Here is a 21420-nt window from a genome sequence, read left to right on the forward strand (position 1 = left end):
TTGGCAAGTCCTGTTTCTGGGATTTCCCCACTCCCAGCTTTTCTCTCTCATAAGTGGACCCGTTCAGACCTCAATGTGTCCCTCAGCTAAGATTGTGCTGCACTACACAGCTTAGGTTCTCTGGGTGTGACAGAGCACATGGCAGCTTGCCATCAATTTTTATGGCTTCTCTTAGCTCATCTCGGTACCAGCTTTTATTTTGTAGGCAGACTTGCTCTTTAATACACCATTTTAATCCCTGGGTTTCTCTAGCTGCCAACGACAGGTTAATAGGAACCTAAATCCTGCTTTCTCCTGTTCCCAACTCCTCTCCACTTAAAAAAACCAAACCAAACCAAAACAACTAAAATAACAAAAATAAACAAACAAGCAAAACCAACCAAACAAACAAAAAAACCCCTTCTCATCTTTGAGGGGAAACCTGAAGAGCAGAAGAGATGGCTGGACAGGGGTACCATCAGGACAGAGAAAAAGAAACTTAAAAATCAAGTATTTGATAGAAGAGAATAGACAATTTCAGTTCAAAGAGCCTACAACAATCATCTAGTCCAACTACCTGACCAATTCAGGGCTGATCTAAAGTTTAAGCATGTTGTTAAGGGCATTGTTCAAATGTCTCTTAAACACTGACAGTCTTGGGGCATGGACCTCCTCTCCATGAAGCCTGTTCCAGTGTTTGACTGTCCTCTTGGTAAAAAAATGCTTTTTAATCGCCAGCCTGAACCTCCCCTGGTTTCTCCTCTGCAGAAAGCTCTGCAGAGCAATGAAGTCACACCTCAGCCTCCTTTTGTTCAAACTAGACAAACCCAAAGTCCTCAGCCTCTGCTCATAGCACATTCCTTCCAGCCCTTTCACCAGCTTTGTTGCCCTCCTCTGGACACATTCAAGGACCTTCAGATCCTTCTTAAGCTGTGGGGCCCAGAATTGCAGGCACTACTCAGGTGAGGCTGTACCGAAGCTGAATATAGCAGGATCATCAACTCTTTTGACAAACTGGTTAAGCTGTGTGTGATGCACCCCTGGATGCAATTTGCAGGGGTGTTATGAGGATGATGTAGTATTTCTCTGGAAGGAGTGTGACAGCTGTGGGTGGGTCCACCCTGCAAGCTCCTTGCAGGCTCAGCTGAACACCAGGCTATCTTCTTAATCCTAGTTCCTTCACTAAGTCATATTCCCCCTTAAATCTATGACTCCCGGGAAGTCTGTGAACTTCAGGACCAAACCTATTGTCAGGAGAATTACATTCACTATTCTGTGTGGGCACTGAGGTGCCCTCGGAATAAGAAGGGTTGGAAGCCACCAATTTAGATCATTTAAACTAAGTTACATAAGCCCAAAGATCACAACTCCTGGAAAAGAAACGTCCACTTTACTTGAATGAGGGACATAGTATTAATTTCCCTGTAGGCCAAGCCCAGTTTCCACTGTGCAGACGGTGAAGCAGATTAAAGCTGCCCTCAACTTTAATACAGTGCCCCAGCCCGAGGGCACTACAGCTGATCTGATGTGGGGACCAGTGAGATCAGAATGGACCTCAGCTCAGCGAGAGCCCTGCTCTCATTTGATATCAAATTGAAGGCAGCCAACAGAGCTACACCACATAGCTCAAGGGACCCCAGTCAGAACAGCTTTGCCGTGGCTGTTTGGCAGCTTACAAACCACCAGCCAAATGACAGCTCTCAGACGAGGCCAGGAGTTTCAGGATATGTATGTGTATATATTCATACGTGAATGTGTATGTGTCTATATGTATATAATCATTTTAAGTATATATATATTTTATATGTATATGCACACAGGGATAACCGCATATGGTAATTTTATGCCATACTTTTGCCCTGTGTTTCTCTGTCTGGATTTATCAAATGCTGTTCGTGGGCACACACACTTCTGCCCAAACTCTCCAAATGCCCTGGGCAGTTGTAAGTCTTCAGTGTTCCACTGAAGCTGAAAGGAGCAGCTACTTCACTTGTGTGGCTGAGTAAGAATTTCTCCCCGTTCAAAGGAAATGCCTTTGATAATTCTGCCTGAGGGAGGAGTCTGGGTTTCTTCCTTTCATATTCCTTCCCTCTCTCCCAGCCTGGGGCATCTGTGAAGGATGCAGTGGCAGAGGGCATGGTAGTAATGAATCTCAAGAGCAGGTTGGTATAATGCAGTTGGTTGAGATCAGCTCATTGCAAGGAAGGGTCAGTGGACATGTGTCGTCACGTAAATGGAAACATCTTTGGATGAGTCAAATGAGGTCAGAGTGAGTCTTGGGTTGCTTTGGAAATCAATCTGCAACTCCTGGGCTGCCAAAAAGAGGGGTTTTGGCTGGAGCTGAGCATCTTCCATGAACACAGAGATTGCAGAAGCTCCTGTGTAAGGAATGGTGAGTTGGGTGAGAGAAGGGTGAGGAGGCAGATGAATTTCTCAAGCAGCTGGGACAGATGCTGTTCAGTTTTAGAAGTTCTGGTTAGAGAAAACGGATACTGACCCCCCCTTCTGGGTGCCTCCAGGGTCTGCATTCTGCTTCCTGGGCAACAGGTGAGGGTATCATAACATCACTTTTCACATTCCTCAGTCCAATCCAACAGACTTCAATGGAATTCTATTGGATGGCAGGAGCCTGTGAGCTCCTCTTGTAAGAAATGCATGGGATCCTTTGGCAAGTGATAATCTTAGTTCTGCAGGAAAGCACCTTAGTGCAGTGCTTCACTGGTACAGCCAGCCTAAGCTGTTTGCATCTCAGTGCTGTGCTTCCAACTTCAAAGTCAGCAGAGGTCTTTATCTCTCTCCCACTTTTCCATCATAGCTCACCTATGTGCCAGAGCTGTGGCTTCCATCTCTGCTTTCCTTCACCTTCCCTTGGCCCTGCAGTGCTGGCTGTGCTCAATGCCCTTTGTCTTCTCTCACACCAGGGCTCTTTTGGCTACTTGTTCTCAACACCTTTCCTCCACACCTCAAGGGATGGACTGAGGCACGCAGCACTACCCAAAGGCCTGACATCCACCCCTCTTCCCAGACAGCCTCTACCCTGCATGTCTCCTTCTTAAACCAGATCTCTCTTGATCTCATTTCATACTGCAGTGTGACTGGGTGGACAGCTTGAATCCAAAATGAGCTTTGCTGCCCAGCATGATGGGGGGAGCACTTCTTCCCTGTTGTCACTTCTTTCCTCCCAAGATAACTAATAAATTGCTCTGAGTCTTTAAATGGGCTGTTACTTCTTCCTTCCATCAGCACTCTCACAATGGATTTGCCTGTAGTTTCAGCTTCAATGAATTTATTGGCATGACAAGGTACACAGGTGATGCCAAAGTTGACAAGTTAATTCATCAAGTATTACTGTCTTTCTCTCATTTATGCTCTTCTGTCACTGCTTTCGTCTTCACCCTCTCTTCAGCTCTCCTTTCTTTCTATCTGTTTGTCTGTCTTTCTGTCTTTCTTTCTCCCTCTCCTTCTCCCTCTAATAGTCTCCCAAGGTGATAGTTAGCTATCTCACACTCAAGACAGTCTGTCTCTCTTGACAAAAGGAACTGTCAATCAGAGGGCTCACTAGAGTGGGAAAGCAATTGGTCTTTACAGTACATTGGCTATTTTCTTGCCGTTGCAGCATGCATGGGGGGTGAGGGTTGAGGGCAAAAGTCTTCAAACCAACTTACAGAAACCACATTTGCTTTAAGGTTGGCTTGGGACTCCATAAGAGCAAGCTGCTGTGTCACAGTGACAGAGGAAAGGAGAGAAGCCCATCAAACCCAAATGTGTATAGGCAGGTAGAAATATCATTGAAGAAATCCAACATCTTGACAAAATTCCCCCCGAGGATAAAGTCTCTGTTAAGTAGAGTAGCAAATGATCTCTTCTTCTCACCCCCCAAGTCCCATAATCCTTTGTTAATGTGGCAATTGCCAAAGTATATAAAGAAAGAGACAGCTCCCTCAGCTATCTGTCAGCACTAGATACAATCTACCCAGGACAGTGTGTGTGTGGCATTTAATCCTCCATACATCAAGTGTATGCCCAGGATATAGTGTCACACTGTATTTGCGCTGCATCCCTTGTGCCTATTAGTCATGAGTGTCTGTGCCCAATCCAGTGGCAGGTTGATCCATAGTGTGATGCCAGCTTGGTTAAATCTCTGCTTTTCCTCAGGCTTTGGCAGAGCTTTTGTCATTGCATTCTGATGCGGTTTGTTTTGTTTTGCTTTGTTTTATCATTCTTTGTACTTTAAGGAAATAATTTTCGCAGACTCCAGTATATCATGACCATCAGAACAGAAAGTGTATGCGTGTATCCCCATCATCCATCAGTATCCCTAACTATATTGATTACCCTTCTATTCCTTTTTCAGTTTGCAATGGTTTTGTCCTGCTTTTCCCCTTGAGTTTATGAAATGCAGGGCTGATTCTCTCTTGTTTTGTTTCCCTTTCACGTAAAAGAGGATTTTATCCTTACTTTATGCTGAAGAATCAGGCCTGCTTTGTGTGCCTGTGGAAAGGTCTGCCTTGGGTTTGCAGTGCTAAGGAATTTGCGACACAACAGTTCCTCATAAGGAACTCCCTTTAAGAGTCTGAGGCTTTGCAGATACTCCTCCCCTGCTCCTCCTACTCAATGGCTGGAGCTGGAGAAGGTAAAGCATCATAATTCCTTTTGACACCAGTGAGAACCAGTCACTGGGATGTCGTACAAATTGCACACAGGAGTTCCTGGCAGTAAGAAGGGAAAATGAGCCTTAGGAAGGTGGAGTGACTTACTCAAGGTTATAGCAGAAGTGTGTAGCAGAATGATCACTGTACCTGGGGTACAGACCTACCAAGTCCTTCACAAATTTTATTTTTTGGTAGTGTTGCTTACCCTGCTAACTGTGATATTACAGGTGCTCAGACATGGATGTTCTGTTACAGCAGAGGCACAGCTTATGTTTTCGATTGGACTCAGTTTTTGATCCCCTGCTGCAGTGGAAACATTTGCAGTTTTTTATTAGTGTTCTTTGTTGAGCAGCAGGGGAGATCACCTCATTCTGTCTCTACCGCCAGTAGCACTGGGTTTCTGGGGTGGGGAGTTATTTGCTTACAGAACCTTAGACAGAACTTGTCTGTAAAGCTGTTGTGCCTCTCAACATAAAGGTTCTGATGATCGTTTCTGGATTTAACTTCATCCTCCTCAAAGGACAATGTCTACTTATTTCTACTCAGTTTGATACATGCTTTTCTGAAACTTCTTACAAAATTTCACAGCTTCTTTCTTGTAAGCATTCTCGTTTACAGTTAACCCTGGGCACCTGACAAGAAGCTTCCTTCCAGCCTCTTAGAACAATTTGGGTGCGTAATTCCACTTTGCACCAGCTGAAACAGAATACCTGAGGCTCTTGTCCCCCACATTTCTCTGCAGTCCTAGCATATAATGTACTAATTACCTCAGTTTTCTGACACTGAGAGACCAGCAAAAAAATTCTATCAATTTTGAAGAGGACAGATTTGAGCCCCACTAGGGGAAGAGGGACAACCAGTGCTTTTATGTGCCTTGATAATGCTGCAGGCTAAAAGCTGGCAGTCTGGGAGAGATTGTCCTTTAATTGAAATGGCACAAGTGATGTATTTACAGAGCAAAGCTCTTGGAATGCACCCTCCACTCCCTTGCAGTTGTCTGCACATATACAGCACATCTTTACCACACGGCAAAGCCTGGAAAAGGGAGCAGTGGAAAACTTCCAAGACTTCAAGGTGCTACTGCACATGACTGAGCTACAACAGAGCGCTATCTTTTGGCAGGGAACCTCAGACAGCAGAAACTCTCCTCCCTGAGAAACTCAGTCTCTCTGTTGCTTTGTGGGAAGGAGATCACAAGTTAGCTCTAGCCAGCTGCTTACTTTGTTGGATGAGGCCTTTAATTCGGTATTTCTGTATTTGTTTTTTCCTCTTTTGCTAGATCAGACTTGTGTAGATGAGTATTTTTGACAGAAGAGATTCTTTGCCTTCAACCCTTTGACTTTCCCTTCTCAGATGGCTGATGGCAACACTCTGGCCTTTAGAAAATACATTGCTGCAGCTATCACTAAGCTCAACAATAACCAACAATTGACGGACTCACAGCTGGCAATTCCTAACTGCGTGTGCTGGGGAAGGCAACCATCTGTGGATCCAGCAGTAGTCACAAAGCAGGAATGTGCTGAGCAGCCCAAGCTGAAAAAAAAATGGAGTGTAGTGCTTTCAGTATTTTTCACAATCAAAATTTGCAGCTTTTTGCAGATGGGGATTTGTTTCAGGTTCGTTTGGGCTTGGACTGTTTCTGGTGGGGCTTTCAGCATCAGAAGAGGCAGCTGCTGTCAGTTAAGACATCAATCTTCTGATTGCTGATCTGACTACTCTGCTAAGCAGCTATAGTGGCTTGTGTTACAGATTGTCTGTCACCTGCTGAATTGGACAATGTGAATCCTCTGGCTGGGGAAACAGCAGTGTTTTCTTACCAGGCTGCTCTCCTAGGCCACGAGTCAGGGACTTGTAGATCAGGGACAGTGTACAGTACTTCACACTTTTCTCCAAATCTGTGTACTTAATATAAGAGTGAATTTTATCCAAAGCATGTAGAGGTCCATGTAAGGGATTATTAGCTTTGCTCTTTACACTTTTGACTGGAAGCAAAACTTCCATTTCCAAAATGCTATTATGCTAGCTTTCTGCTCCTCTAGAAGCCCAAAAGCAACCATGAAAGGTGGTTACAGCTGTCTGTCCTCCTCCATTCTACAAGTTTCAATGCATAAGGAAGGAAAGCCTGCTAATGAAAGGTGTTTTATGTGTACCACATGCATTTGATTTGAGCGAGAGGCTTGAGACTGTGAAGCTGTCTCAGTTGAAACTGAGCCAGACGCCTGGGTTTGTGGTATGCACAAGACACTTAGGGTGTTGTATTTGCTTCCTTGTGGCTTATTGCACAAGATGTGGGATAAACCATGGGCAGCCAAAGGAATCTGAGAGCAAAGTTTGGACAGAGTGGTCTTCTCAGCTTGTGTCTGGATGTCCATCAGGTCAGTTCTGTTGGTCCTACTGCCTGTCCCTAATGAAGTCCCTACTGAGCTGAACATAAACAACAGTTGAAGATCTGGAAACAAACAAACAAAAACTTTGGCTTCATTTCTCCTGCATGTAAAGCTATGATGGACAGCCTTGTCTTCATCCAGAGTGGGGTGTTAGCTGAAATTAACTTCTCCTGCTTGCCTAGTCTGAACGATCCCACCCAGCTTCCTAATGCAGAGAAACCCTCTGAACCTGTACCTCTTGCTCTAGAATATCATAGGCTTTTCTTCCCATACCTAAGCTGTGCTCTCCAGTCAAAGATCTCCCCAAGCAAAGAGTTAACAGGCAAGAGCCAAGGACAGCTGGGACTCAGTTAAAAAAACATTATCTTGCATTTTTCTCTGAACTGGCTCATAAAGCATCCATGTTCTGTCTGCAATACTTCCTTGAAGCCATCAGCCATTCTTGCTGTAGGAGAATTTGTCCAAAGGCTGCTAATATCAAAGGAGGAGCTCCCTGGGCTCTGAATGAAGCCCTATAGAGGCTGCGTATTAGGACTCAGCTGCAGATCATGTTCATCCAATATGTGTAATGTTTCTGTGGAGACATAACAAAAAAAGTAAAAAAAATTTCAGAGATGTCTTTGGAGAACCTGGGCACTAAGGAAAATTTTTCTCACAGAATTCTTCCAGGATGGCTGATTATATCTGCAGAAGAAAAGATTTTGTATTGTTTCAGTCTCATAGGTAAATCCATGCCAGATTTAAAAAATGGTCTGAGGGAATATATAAACACACTTGAAACAAAGACCAAAAGCTGTGTACATCTGTAGTCCCTAAAGTGTTTGGGATTAGGCGGCATTCCAAAGGTTAATCTCTGGGGATTAACATGGCAAGCATTTCTGTTGTTGTTTACACGTATCTTGTGAAGAAGGCTGTGTTTTCACGGCAAGCCTCTCCAGGAGGGTTAGCCACAGAGTGCTTGCAGTCACTTTTACAAGCAGAAAGAACTGGAGCAACAGGAGTGGCAAAGACAAAGACCTGTCCTTTTAAAGAGATGGACTGCAGATAAGTGGATCACTGCAGTCTCACCATAAATTTGATATGTTAATAGAAAAGAAAAAGAAGTTTTGTTGCAAGTAACCAATATCCAGTCATGTCCAGAGGTCCAAATCTGGTGATAAAGGGATATATAGGCATGCATATGGCTTGTATTTTATTCTTTCATTTACATGCCAAGCGTGCAATTGAGAATCTGAAACAGAGGCTGCACCAGGATCTACAAACATGGATTTGTGACCTTGTGCTTGGGGGTGGGACACCAGAAAGCTGGGTATGAGTGTAATGCTATCAGCACTGGTCCAAGGTTCGGGCTCATGTTTGGAGCTGGTACTGCTTTAGGTAGGGTAAAAGGCTGGGATGTGGGCTTAAAGCTGAGATGCTGGTTCAGGAGCAGAAGTGACACTGCTTTTATCCCTGTTCTACAACATCATGTCTATGCACTGGAAAACAAGATTGGCTTGATACCTAAGCTATTTTTTTCTTGCTGTTTCTCTCTTAGTTAGGAAGTGAAATAGTTTCTCTCCTGAAAACTTTGTGGAGTCAAGTTTTAAAAGTACAAACTGACTGGGAATGAGTATAAGCTATAGAGTCCATTTCTGTGCTGACTTTTCCAAAAGCTCATGGATGGGACAACCTAACATGCTTTTCATGGGACACCTCCATGCCTTTCTCTGCTGAGAAACAATGTACTGGAAGTGTATCCCATGCAATTTTAGGGAGAAAAATAGTCCAGACACTTAAGTGTATATGGGATGAGGCAGAGCCTTCCTTTGGTCGTAATGGCTTGGCTTGTCAGCTCTTTCAAATGCGGGAAGTTCTCACATGCCGCCCAGCTCAGCAAACCAAGAGGATTTTCCATATGGCTTTGATTTACAGCATCCTGTCTGCTTCTCTGCTCCCAGTCATTGCAATACACACTGTCCCCATCTGGATTTAAATAATTTCCTGCTAGGCGTCTCAGGAGGTGATGCTCAGCTACACCTTGGGGGAAGCTTCTCAAGATGCAAGGAGCAATATCTTTGCACCAAGCACGCAGCCCCTGTGCCTCCTTCGGCCGAGCCACTCTTGGCATCAGCAGCAATGCTCAGATGGGCCTCTGCCATGCTGGAGCAGAGCATCATAGGGGCACAGATAGGTCTGGAACTGCAAATCTCTTAAGTGGTTTCCATGCTCTGGCTCGGATAGAACCTTTCCTAGAGGCCACCAGGGGTGGTTGTAGCAACTCGCCTTTTCAGACAATAAAAATAATCCGTTTTTACACCTTGAAAAAAAAAATTGTAATGTATTTTGAGAGGTTTTTGAGTCCCAAGGGATGAAAAACCAAAACCAAGCCTTCAACATTTGCATCTGCTTCACCAGAAGCTTTCACTCTGGGAGAAGCAACTGATGGGATGAAACAAGCCTAGCAGAAAAGGTCAGAATGCTGTTTCATGGAACTGCAGAATGTCTTTGGTTGGAAGAGACCGTCAAGATCATCCAGCCCAACATTTGACAAATACTGTAAGCTCACCACTAAACCATGTCCCTAAGGACCAGGTCCAAATGCCTTTTAAATGCCTTCAGGAATGGTGACTCCACCACTGTCCTGGTCAAGCCATTCCTGACAGTCCTCTCAGTGAAAAAAATGTTTCCTAAAATCCAGCCTAAACCTCCCTGGTGCAGCTTCTATCCATTTCCTCTGGTCCTTTCACAGTTTACTAAGAAGAGGCTGTTTCCCTCCTCCCTCTGACCTCCCTTGTGGTAGATAAAGAGAATAATAAGATCTCCTCTCAGGCTCCTCTTCTCCAGACTAAACACACCCAGCTCCCTCAGCTGCTCCTCACAGGATTTGTGCTCCAGGCCCTTTTCTGGACACTCTCCAGCACTTCTATGTCCATATAGTGAGGTGCCCAGAACTGAACACAATATTCAAGGTGTGTCCTCACCAGAGCTGAGTACAGAGGGATGATCACCTGCCTATTCCTGCTGGCCACAGTATTTCTAATACAAGCCAGGATGCCACTGGCCCTCCTGGCCACCTGCATACACTGGTGACTCAGATTAAGTCGACTGCCAACCAATACCCCCACACCCCTTTCCAATTTACAGCTCTCTAACCTCACATCCCCAAGTCTGTAGCTTACTGTGGGGTTGTTAAGACCCAAGTGCAGGACCTGGCATTTGGCCTTATACCTCATACAATAAACCTTGGCCCATTGATCTTACCTGTCTACATCCTGCTGTAAGGCTTCCCTACCCTCAAGCAGACAGACACCCACCTAGCTTGATTTGAGAGTCCACTCTCTTTAATGAAGTTTAACAGTTTCACTCTCTACCCTCTCACCTGTGTGACAGCTTTGTCTCCCTCTGGCTGAGGCTGCTGTATGAATCAGACCGTAAAAAACACATCTTGGGTCTCATGTCACATTTCGTCTGCAAAGAGCTTCAGAAGCATTAGGCTGCATCTTCCCAAAGGGCATCTGGATTTTACTTTCCAGCCCTCAGCTTGCTCCCTTTGCAGAGCTAAGCAGCAACAAGCTGTTTCTTGTGAGGGCTGTAAAGAGCTGTGATTAGCCTGCTGCACATATAAGAGGGAAATTAAACCATTTAGTTGTGTTTAGCAGCTCAGCCCCTTCTTCAGGCTCACTCTCCCCTCTAAACACTTTAACTAAACAATGACTAATGAGGCCAATTTGCTGACAATTAATTGCCCCAGGAAAGGACCCCTAATTGTGGTGAGCAAGGTGGCTGCCATAAAGCTTTCAAGGGCTATATGATGGTCAGCATCCCCCCTACCTCTGCCTTGGGGCTTATTAGCATCTTTGTGTTTGTTGCAAAGTGCTGTTAATTGGGAGCTGGGGACAAAGAAATGAGAACTCTCCAGGCTAATTGATAGGCACCTGTGGAGGGCTTTAGTGGCTGCGAAGTTCCTTTGACTTTGGAGAGAAGTCCTGATAGGGTTTTTTTGCCCTGAAAGCCAGTGGCTCTTGCCCATTAGTAGGTGGGAATCTTAATTTTTAAGGTTTCCATCTTAACAGATGGGTGTCCTGCTTGCCAACAGAGAGGGAAGTAAATAGGATGAAGAAACTAACTAATGAGGATATATGGAAGGGGTTGTGGTGACTTTTTCCATTTGTATCCAAGGTGCCCTTGTTGGTGCAAGCAGTTAGAGCACTTAAATGGAGCTTATGGGGTTTCTTGTTTTCAGTACTATTTGCTTCTGTGTCTTGGAGAGATTAAATAGCTTTTTCTGTTTCTTAGGTCTGTAGAGTGGAAACAAGAGTGCTATTTTTTAAATGTATTTTATGACTTACTGGCAAAACTGTTAAGCAGTCTTGTAATTTCAGATTGGGGAGTAGCTGCCCCACAGTGCAAAACTGCATCTAAGGGCCTTTGCAAAGCTTTGTTTGCCCAAAAGGAGCAGTCCTTTGTACTCTGAACTTCATGTGTGTTTATAAGACTCAGAGCCATTTTCCAACTAAATAACCACATCCTTCTCTCTGTGTTTTTCATCTTGCCATAGCTGATCCGAGTTCTTACTCCTGTGCTTCCTATTCTTGTCTCGCACACCCACTCTCCTCCTGTGCTGATGTCTGCTGAGTGCAGCCAATGCAGGAGCCACAAACCATTGCCCCATGCCTATAAATATGGCTTATGCCACTAATGCTAGGCAGTGGATCCTGTTCCTGCCACTTTGTGCCTGTGCTGTATCTAGATGTTCTGATCGAAAGACGGGTATTTGAACTGTTTGAGAGCTGTGGCATGGGCAGTTCCAGTATAAACGAAGTTAGGAAGAGACTTCTAGAAGCTTTTAGAAGCCACCCAGCCTTCAGCATGGGTGGCCTTGATGCTTTGTTACTCCATCCCCCTGCTGGACTCCTGGAATGGTGCTCAGGACCTGGCCTTCTGGATGTCAACTTACATCTCTTAGCCACTGGGCTTACAAAGTCACTGGGATGTTAGGGCTGTAGCAACACTGACTGCCTAGTTCCATAGCTTTAAACAATAAAGCTGATCCAGTCCATCCACGTGATCCCAGGTAATCTGTCAGGAGTTTTGAGGTCTGAAGGGTTTTGGTCATAAAAGGCAGCAATAACAACAGCAGATGTTTGCATGTTCTTGTTTTTGTGGTTTCCTTGCTGCCTCCTGTATGAGGCCCCTGGTTTGTAATAACCACTATAGCGGGGGTTTTTGAGCCACAGTAATGTTTTGTGGAAACAAATCACAAATCACTCGCTTTCATCTCGAGAGCAACAGTGATTGCACTGAGGGACTGCGCTCTATTTTTCATGTCTCAGTCTTTCTTATTATTTAAATTAATGTGAGTTGAAGTTGTCATGAAAGTGAAGGATTGATGGCAATTAACTAGAATGGGCTTGGTGTGAGCAGGTTCTGCTCAAGCCTGTGCTACGTGGTTCTGTCACTGCCTTGCCTGGGAATTCCTCCGCCCTTGCATCCATCCTACCCTGCAGCTGTCACAGCTTTCCCAGCCCAGAATGCCCTATTGCATCTCTGTCCTTGTCCTGCTCTGGCCTTGCAGGCCACCCAATCTTCCAATGGGGGCTTCTCAAGAAGAGTGGCTACTGGTTATTTTTGAGACTGTTATTTACCATTGGTGGTGTGTATGATGAGATGCTGAGCTGGCATCAGGCTTGTCCTGTAGATGTGAAATGTAGAAGAAACAAATAGGAGTTTCAAGGCAGTCTTCTCAGAGGAGATTTCCAATTCTCCAGAATATGTCCCTGATGCGGTTAGGGCATCGTGCCTCTCCAGAGATGAAGTGCTGGGGTACTACACTGTGTTTCCTTTCGTTTCAAGCTCTGCTCCCCATTCAGGGGGATCCTAAGCACGAGGTAGTGGATACCCCATGTTACATTTATACCAAAAGGGAGTTAAAAATCTGGCAATGTTATCTTTTTCAGCAATACTAGAGAGCCTACCAGTGCTTTCTCATGGTCCCTGGAGCCAGAAGGGTCCAGCAGCAGCCTAGTCTCATCTGGAGGGACACCTTATTAGGCTGAATTTGAGAATGTCTGAAAGCACTGTTTAACTGTAGTGCTTCCCCTGCTGTGGGTCTGCAGGCTGTAGTTTTTCCTGTTCTAAGGGTTCAGAAAGGTCAGACACTGAAGAGTTTTCCAGTTGAGGGTCAAAAAGAGATGAGTGGGCAAAAGGAGTCTGTGACACCCAGAAGATCCTGGTTCCTGGAGATTTTTATTCTCAGCAATCCTCCGAACAGCCTGGGAACTGTGAAAATGTAACACAACTCACACATGGGAAAAAATAATAAGGTCAAAGCTTCTCATTTTAAGACTGTCCTAAAAAGGTGTGTGCAAAGTAATGACAAGTGCCAAGGAGGCAATGCTAACTGTTGCTGGTGCTGACAGTTCTGGCATTTTAACACTCTGGCTTGACACCCTGAAAATTAAAAGTCTCTGACTTTTTATCTGAGTGAAATTACTGTCCACTAAGATCCAGTCATTTTTAATGCAAACAGGCTTCGGATTCTAAGCAGGGAAAAAAAAAAACCAAACAAACGAGGTTTTAAATTCCAGGGAAATTATTTTCTGCCCTATTCCCTCTCCTCTAAGCCTTTCTTTGCCCTCTGACCAAGATGGCAGCTGAAAGGAACCGGCCATTATAGTCCTAACAGGATATCAGCCTTGGATGCCCTTTTCTTTCTCATCTGAGAAAGTGGCAAGCCAGATATGACCATCTGGACACATCCTTCTCCTCTTGGGCATTTGGTCTGCATGGTCAGATCTGTTTGTATTTGCTGAGTTTACTTGATCCTCTGTGAACTAAAATGATGTGACGGCTTTGGATAGTGGCAGAGTGTACATGCCCTAACAGCAGCTCTGCTGCTGGTGCCCTGTAGTGACTTTCACTGCTTTCTCCTCTACTATTTTGGCTGTCAGCACACCATTCTGCTAGGACACTGGCCTAGCCTACAGCTCCATCTGCTAGTCCTGCTTGAGCTCAGCCCTTCTTATTCAGTTGCATGGCTTTTTTTTCTGATGCAAATTTTAACCCCTTGAGGTTAAGATAAAAACCCTAGACACGATCTTGCCAGTTGTTCTCCTCCTGAGCTCTGCTTACCCATGTCTGCCAGCACACCAGAGAAGTTGTGCAGAGAGAGTGCTCCAAAGTCACGGTCCTTGTAACTCCTCACAGAGCAGTTAAGACACAACTCTTGTGAAAATACCAGCCTCTGTTGTTCTTCCCCAGACTAAGCCCCTCTTGTTCTCTCCAGTGCCTGTCGGTCTCAGCTCTGAAACATGGTAGGTATTACAGGTAGCTGTGCTGCTGCAGGACTCAGGTGGCCCTTGGAGTTTGCTTCCTGTAGTAAGAGTAACATTTTGGATTTCTGCACCAGAACTTCCAGGGTTTTTCTAGCCTGTAGCTCTGCTCCTGGAGCAGTGGGTCTGTCTGTCCTGAGACATGAGACAGCGGACTCCCCTCACCCAGAGGGACAGAAAGGAGAAGAAGAAGGTGCTTCTAAGCCCAGCAGGCTCAGTGTGGTGCTAGAATCTCAGCATGGTGCTGCAAGCTGCCTCTCTTCTTTGGTGTTGATGAAAACATGAAACACAAAGCCAAAAGCTTCCTTTGGAAGAGGCAGGGTATTATCTTCTCCCAGGTGGGGTATTTCCTTTCTGCTGCCCTTTATGCAGTCTCAGGGTGTGGTATTTGCTCACTTTTGGAGACCACCATCTAATTTTTGTTTTGTACTGCCAGGCATTTGCTGTGCAAACTGATAAAGGGGGTGGAGGCACAGAATGGACCTGTAGTTAGCAAGACTCTCATGAACCTCTCAATATGGTCAGTTCAAATTCTAATTGACAACATCAGGGTTCTCTAGTAATGTTTTGGTTTGTTCTGCTACCTCCTACCTCTTCATACACCACAGACACACTGTTCCTCGCTTGCAGTGAATCACCAATGTAAAATGTATCAGGGCTTCTGCTTCTGTCAGGGGATTTTGCTTTCGGAAGAAAGGGCTGATTTTCTACTATGCTTTGCTTTACCCAGTATTGTGCTGCTATGAAGGTGTTCCTGCTCTGAAATTCCTTCTTTCCAGGGAAGGGGACATGGAGGCAATCAACCACTCTCTCAACATTCCTTGTTTGCTTCACCATGACCTGATCAGCCTTCAATTCTCTCTCTTAAGTGGCAAACTAACTTCCAAGGTCCCTTCTCCTTCCTTCCTGATGCCAATTAGAGCAGATTGCTGAGGGCCTCATCCAGGCAACCTCTGCATATCTCCAGGGATGGAGTTTCCATCACCTCTCTGATGAACCTGTTCTTGACTTTGACCTCTCCAAAGTAAAAATTTTTGCCTCATTTTGAGTCAGAATTTTCCTCATGTTGCAGCTCATGTCTGCTGCTTTTTGCTGTTCACTGTGCACCTCTGAGAAAAGCTTGCCTCTGTTTTCTCTGCACCTTCCCACTAGCTACTTGTAGACAGCACCAAGACCTCCCTTCAGCCTTCTCCAGGCTAAACAGACCCAGCTCTCTTAGCTTTTCCTTGTACATTCAGTACTATAGCCTTCTGCCTGTTTTGGGAAATCTCCAGTGGGCTTGCTTTAGAATGTCAATGGTCTTGTATTGGAGAGTCCAAAACTGCTGTGGTGGTTCAGATGCTGTCTTAAGAAGCACCATATGAAGGGATATAGTCAGTTCCCCCCACTTACAGGGCTACACACTTGCTAATGAAACTCATTGGTCTTTGATGCAAGGGCATACAGCTGTCTCATGCTAAACCTGCTGGACCCCCACATCTTCTGGACTGCTTAGTCCAGCAGTTTCACCCTTTCAGCAAATACTAGGGTGGTTGAAGTTCCTCACCAGGGTCTGTGATCTGTCTAAATCAGTCTTTGTCCACTGCCTCTTTTTAATCAAATTTTTGGTAGCAGAGCAACAGGAGTGACACTATGATATCTTCTGATCCTTATGGCTAAGCTCCCAGCTAGTTCACCACCCAGAGCTGGGTGCACTCCAGCCACTCCTTTGCAGAGAGCACAACTCATTTTCTCACTTTTCCAGCCAGTCTTTCCCAAAAAGTCTGTATCCAGATCGCACAGCACTGCCAGTCCAGAGACCTGTCTTACCATGGCTCTGTGATCCTAATGACAATTCACACTGTGAATCTGCATGAACATCTAGATCCTCCTGTTTTTTTCAACATGATACTTGCATTGGTTCCCAAGCATTTGAGACAGGACTCCAGCTGTCCTGCCTTCAAAAGGGGAATGCAAAAGTATTCCCTGTTGTGTTGGCTCCCAGCTGCTTCCTCACTGCCCTAATGTCATTTCTCCCCAAATCATGGCAATCCTTCCCCAACATGTCTAGCTGTTCCTCCAAGAGCGTTCCGTGGTCATAGATGCTGAAACCTTGGCCATGAGTTTGGGGCCTAGAGAGAGGGGCTAATGATCTGTTGGTTTTAAACAATATTTGTATGAATCCAGCAACACAGCTGGAAGTTGTGTGTTGCTCTCTTCAGGCTTCATTTCTTTTTCCCCACCTAGCTCGTAGGCAGCTTTGCTTCAAAAGGGCCATCAGCCACTCCTGCCAAGGGGAGGCTGCTGTCTGTTTACTCTGTGGTAAGCAAAGCAGAAAATGATGTTGTTTCATTCCTCACTACACACAAATTCAGAAGCTGAAAATATTAAAAAAAATATATATTAGAAGATTCCTTTTTAGTCAAACTCCCCCCACACCCCTGGGATGTAAAGCATGGATGTGAGAGACTGCAACAGCCTGGTCTGCTTGGAGGCCATTATATCACCATGCTCTATACCTGGAGGTACCTGTTCAGGTCTCAGTGAGGTCCTTTTGGCACTGTGACACAAGCTCAGCTACCTTGCAAGGTCTTTAGGGGTCCTGAATGCTTGAGCCATGGCTGGTCTTGTGAATGCTTAAAGACACTACCACGCATTTGGTGCTGTGCCATGTTAGGTGCAGTCAGCCAGAAGCTGATGGAGGATCACCTTGGTTGAAAGATCTTGCAGAAACCTCCCCCCTTTTGCCATCGTGCCTTCCCTTAGCGAACTCTCATTAGCTGAGGTAGACATCCCTGGTTCTTACCATGTCACAGCAGTCACAACAGAAAAGATGCTATCAGCTCTCCAGTTCAATTCCTAGTGGGTTTGTAGTGACGTGAGCAGCAAAGCAGGGTCCTGGCTACTGGTATGGGTTCTATCTGCTCGTGGTAGGTAGGAATAAGTGAATAACTGATACACCCTCTGAGACAGTGCCTTGAGGCCTGGGACCCTGCAGGAGGACATAGAACTGCATCTGGGACTGTCTGGAGTGTGAAAATTAGCAGGGACAGTGCTTGGAGCCTGCCAGTTCTTTGTACATGGGATCAGACAGACAATTTCTTAGTTTATGAAGGCCTCTAAACCTATCCAAACACAAAGCATCACAGTTGCAACTAATACTGTTTCCACCTCAAGATCCTCCAGAAGTCTGGCTAACAAGGTCCAACTTCTTTTGTCTTCACAGTCCCACCAAAGATCTCCAATATCTCCTCAGACATCACCGTGAATGAGGGTAGCAACGTAACTCTGGTTTGCATGGCAAATGGGCGCCCTGAACCTGTCATCACCTGGAGGCACCTCACCCCAACAGGTAAGAGACCTGCAGGAATCAACTGTGCTGGTGAATTGTGAACTGTGCTGTAGTTTCTTTCTCATTCAACATCAGCAGAAAATTTCAGTGGCAATACAGGCAACTGTATAAAAGTGTCAAGTAGGTAAAATGCACTGCAAGTTCATTTCCCAGTGAGATTTCCCAGGCACAATAACCAGGTTGTCCAAGGGAACAAATGAATTTACTTCAGTAGATGCTGAAGTGAAAAGAACTGAGCCTGTAATTCTGGTGCTCATTGGTGCTCATCTAGTTGTCCTAGTCTCTCTTGGTAGTAATGCTCTGTGTGGTGGTGGAGACAAAACACTGCTGATGCCAGAGAGAGGGAAAACGTTTTCTGTTTAGATGTTACACAGAAGACATTCTTTCTGAAAATCATGGCATTTGCTTCCCACCAATTTGCTTTAAAAAGGACAGGCAAACAGTGGCACAGATCATACACTTTCCACTTTGGCAGACAGTCTTCCTTTGCCTTGTGATGTGAGTAAGGAAGGCATTTGATTTGTAAGATAAGTGAAGAGTATGGTGGATGCAGAATAAAGGAGAACTCACCAGCTTTGTTCTGCTATCTAACTGTGCCTTCCATGCTTCAGGACTTGACAAGCTTGGAAGGAGAGTATCTTTTCAGTAGCTGGAATCCACAGGGTTAGGAGCTTGGGTTGCAAGAAAACCTTCACCCCCTAAAAATTTATCAGTAGAGTGGGAACAAGATGTAGGTTTCACTTCCTCTTTGTCATGTCTTTTGAGAAGAACTCTTTACCTTGGATTTTTTGTTTGTTTTTTGGTTTTTTTGCCATTAGCTATTGTTTAATCTAAAATGTGGGGAAAGCATTAATTTAGCTCCATATAAGTAGTACTCTGTGATATTACCATCTATGTAAAGGGTTAAAGAACATTTGAGGTAGGCAGAGCACAATCTTTGCATGTCACAAGCACAAGCAGCCAAGCTATCTACTGTAATTCAGAAGCCAGAAAAAGGGAGAGCATTGCAGAAAAAGAGTTGGAGAGAGAAAGGCAGAAAAGTACCTTGGAACTGAACTCAATCCAAGGGCTGCATCTAGAACCTCCTGGGTTGAGGCCTGTGGAACAGATTTGGGTTACTCAGCTTTGCTCTCTCATCCCTTCAGCCAAACTAAAGTCCTCCTAGACTTTCATGTGTATGAAAGCCAGATATGCAGTTTATTTCTGGCAATACAAAAAGGACAAAGACAGTGAGCAACTGCCAGGAAGAGGTGGGAGGAGCAGACCTGATGAGGGAAAACTACTCCTTTGTGGTATGGACTTATGTGGCATGGACTTAAGTTGTGCCAGGGGAAGTTTAGGTTAGATATTAGAAAGAATTTCTTTACGGAAAGAGTGATCTGTCATTGGAATGGGCTGCCCACTGGAGTGGTGGATTCTCCGTCCCTGGAGATATTTAAAAAAAGACTGGATGTGGCACTCAGTGCCATGGTCTAGCAACCGCAACGGTGGTTCAAGGGTTGGACTCGATGATCTCTGAGGTCCCTTCCAACCCAGCCAATTCTATGATTCTATGATTCTATGATTCTATTATCACTACCTGACTTTCCTTTTCTGCAGGTTTCAGTATTAAGCATCACAGTCCCATTTGCATACACAGGAAAGGAGAACCTATTTTTCTTCACCTCTAATTATGCATATAGAGTCTTATAGTCCTGACATTTCACAGAAGCACAGAATTATCAGAGTTGGAAGGGACCTCTAGAGACCATCTAGTCCAACTCTCCCACTAAATCAGGATCACCTAGAGCACATTACACAGGACTGCATCCAGGCAGGTTTTGACTTTCTCCAGAGAAGGGGACTTCACAACCTTCCTGGGCAGCCTGTTCCAGTGCCTTGTCACCCTCAGAGTAAAGAAGTTTTTTCTTACTTTTAAATAGAACTTCCTACTTTCTGGGTTGTTTCTGTTGCCACTCGTCCTGTCACTGGGAACTACTGAGTAGAGTCCAGCTCCATCTTCCTTGCACCCACTCTTTAGATACTTGTGGACATTAACAAGGTCTCCCATCAGCCTTCTCTTCTCCAGGTTAAAGAGTCCCAGCTCTCTCAGCCTTTGCTCCTCAGAGAGATGCTCCAATCCCCCAATCATCTTTGTTGCTCTCTACTGGACTCTCTCTAATACTTCCCTGTCTCTCTTGAGCTGGACAGCTTATAACTGGATGTAGTTTGTGCTCTTAAGATTTATTTCATATCAAATTTTCCATCTTATTGCTGCATCAATCTTTCAGTCCTCCATTTAACTCTTCTATTCAAGGAGACTTCCCAGCTATGCTGTACTCACAGCCAAACATTGTCCAAGTTAAGGGCTTTACAAGGATGCTAGCTTCAATCTTCAAGAAGGCTCAGGGCCAGTACATAAGATGCATTGCTTAAAGAAGTAATAAGAGTCTTGACCTGGCTCCTCACTTTGGCTGCATGTTCATGTTTTGTGTTTTGGTTTTTGTTTTTGTTTTTTTTTTTTTTCCAATTTTCCCCTCTACTCCATTGTATCAGACACAGGGTTTTTTTCCTGTCTTTTAAAAAGACTCCTCAGAGCAAATCTTGGGAATGGGACTGGGGAATCCCATTCTGACTTTGATTTCAGGGTCAGTTTTCTGGGGTCTGTTGTTCAGTGTTCCAGCATGCACCTTCACACTTCTGTGCTGTGTGTCCCAAAGGTGTTGCCTTGTTAGCATCCATCAGCACCATCTCACCACCCTCCTCAAAATCCATCCCCAGACCTCCCCTCTACAGTGAAGCCTGCCAAGCACCCGTTTCCTGACCAAATAGAGGTGGGGATGGAGGGCAGGCAGTCCCCAGTCTGCCACCTCCATGTCTCACTGCTTGTTGTTCTCTCTCTTTTTTCCCCATCTCAACCCATCTGTTACCTTTTATGCTTACAGAGGAACTACTTTCAGGCAGCTATCAGGTCTTTGTGCAGAATGTCGTCCAAGAGGGCACTTGTCCCAAAATGGGGGACGGAAGGGCTTCTTTTAAATTATTTCCTTGAGGTTGACAATATAAATTCCAAATCTATTCCAGAGCTGCTGCAGTTAGAAACATACTTTGTCTTGGATCCCCCCTTCTCCAGAACTGGAAGGCATTTTGGCTCCACTTATGCTAGTTTTGAAGACATCTGCTATGTATCAAAGCGCTATTTTAGATCATTGTAAAGGTTTTTAAAATATATCACTCTCCCTGGATTTTTTTGCAGTTAAACTCATGACTGCAGAACTGGAAGAACGAGCATTATTGAGCTTTTATAGGAAGTTTTGAATGGACAGGCTGTGAAATTAAACCAGCATTGGGGGGCGAAAGGGCCAAATTACTACTTCTTTGTGCTGTGTTCTCGAGAAGTTCATTAGCAAATTTCTCTCCTGTTTCTTTCATTCATTGACTTTGTCAATACTGTTTGTTGGCTAATTATGTGAGTTAGGACCACAGAAATGATTTATTTCTTCTTGGCTGGGAAGTGGAAGATACAAATGCAAAGGGAAAGCAGTGTTGCTACTTATGCAAAGAAGGCAAGGATGCATGTGATAGTTCATTTAAATGCTGCTGAGCCTCAGGAGTGATTATAGCCCACTCATCTGTCTATATGGAAAATTTAAAAAATTTCTTTATAAAATGCTGTATCACTTGCTTTTCTGGTCCTTCAGTGAGTAGTTGAACTAGGTATTGTTCTCACATCAACTGTAAGACCCCAGGTCCTTAAGCAATCCATAGGAAAAAACTCT

At 44.8% G+C, this 21420-nt stretch overlaps 1 protein-coding gene across 3 annotated transcripts in view; it reads left to right on the forward strand.

Moving 5' to 3' along the window:
- Positions 1-21420, forward strand: part of LSAMP (limbic system associated membrane protein) — a 1021610-nt gene that overhangs the window by 887648 nt on the left and 112542 nt on the right. For all 3 annotated transcript variants that reach the window (XM_030448274.1, XM_008498354.2, XM_030448282.1), the window contains one exon: positions 17537-17662. In XM_030448274.1, the coding sequence (XP_030304134.1) occupies positions 17537-17662 (126 nt within the window). The remainder of the gene's footprint in view (positions 1-17536; positions 17663-21420) is intronic.

This window comes from Calypte anna, chromosome 1, assembly GCF_003957555.1.
Source record: "Calypte anna isolate BGI_N300 chromosome 1, bCalAnn1_v1.p, whole genome shotgun sequence".
Lineage (NCBI taxonomy): Eukaryota > Metazoa > Chordata > Aves > Apodiformes > Trochilidae > Calypte > Calypte anna.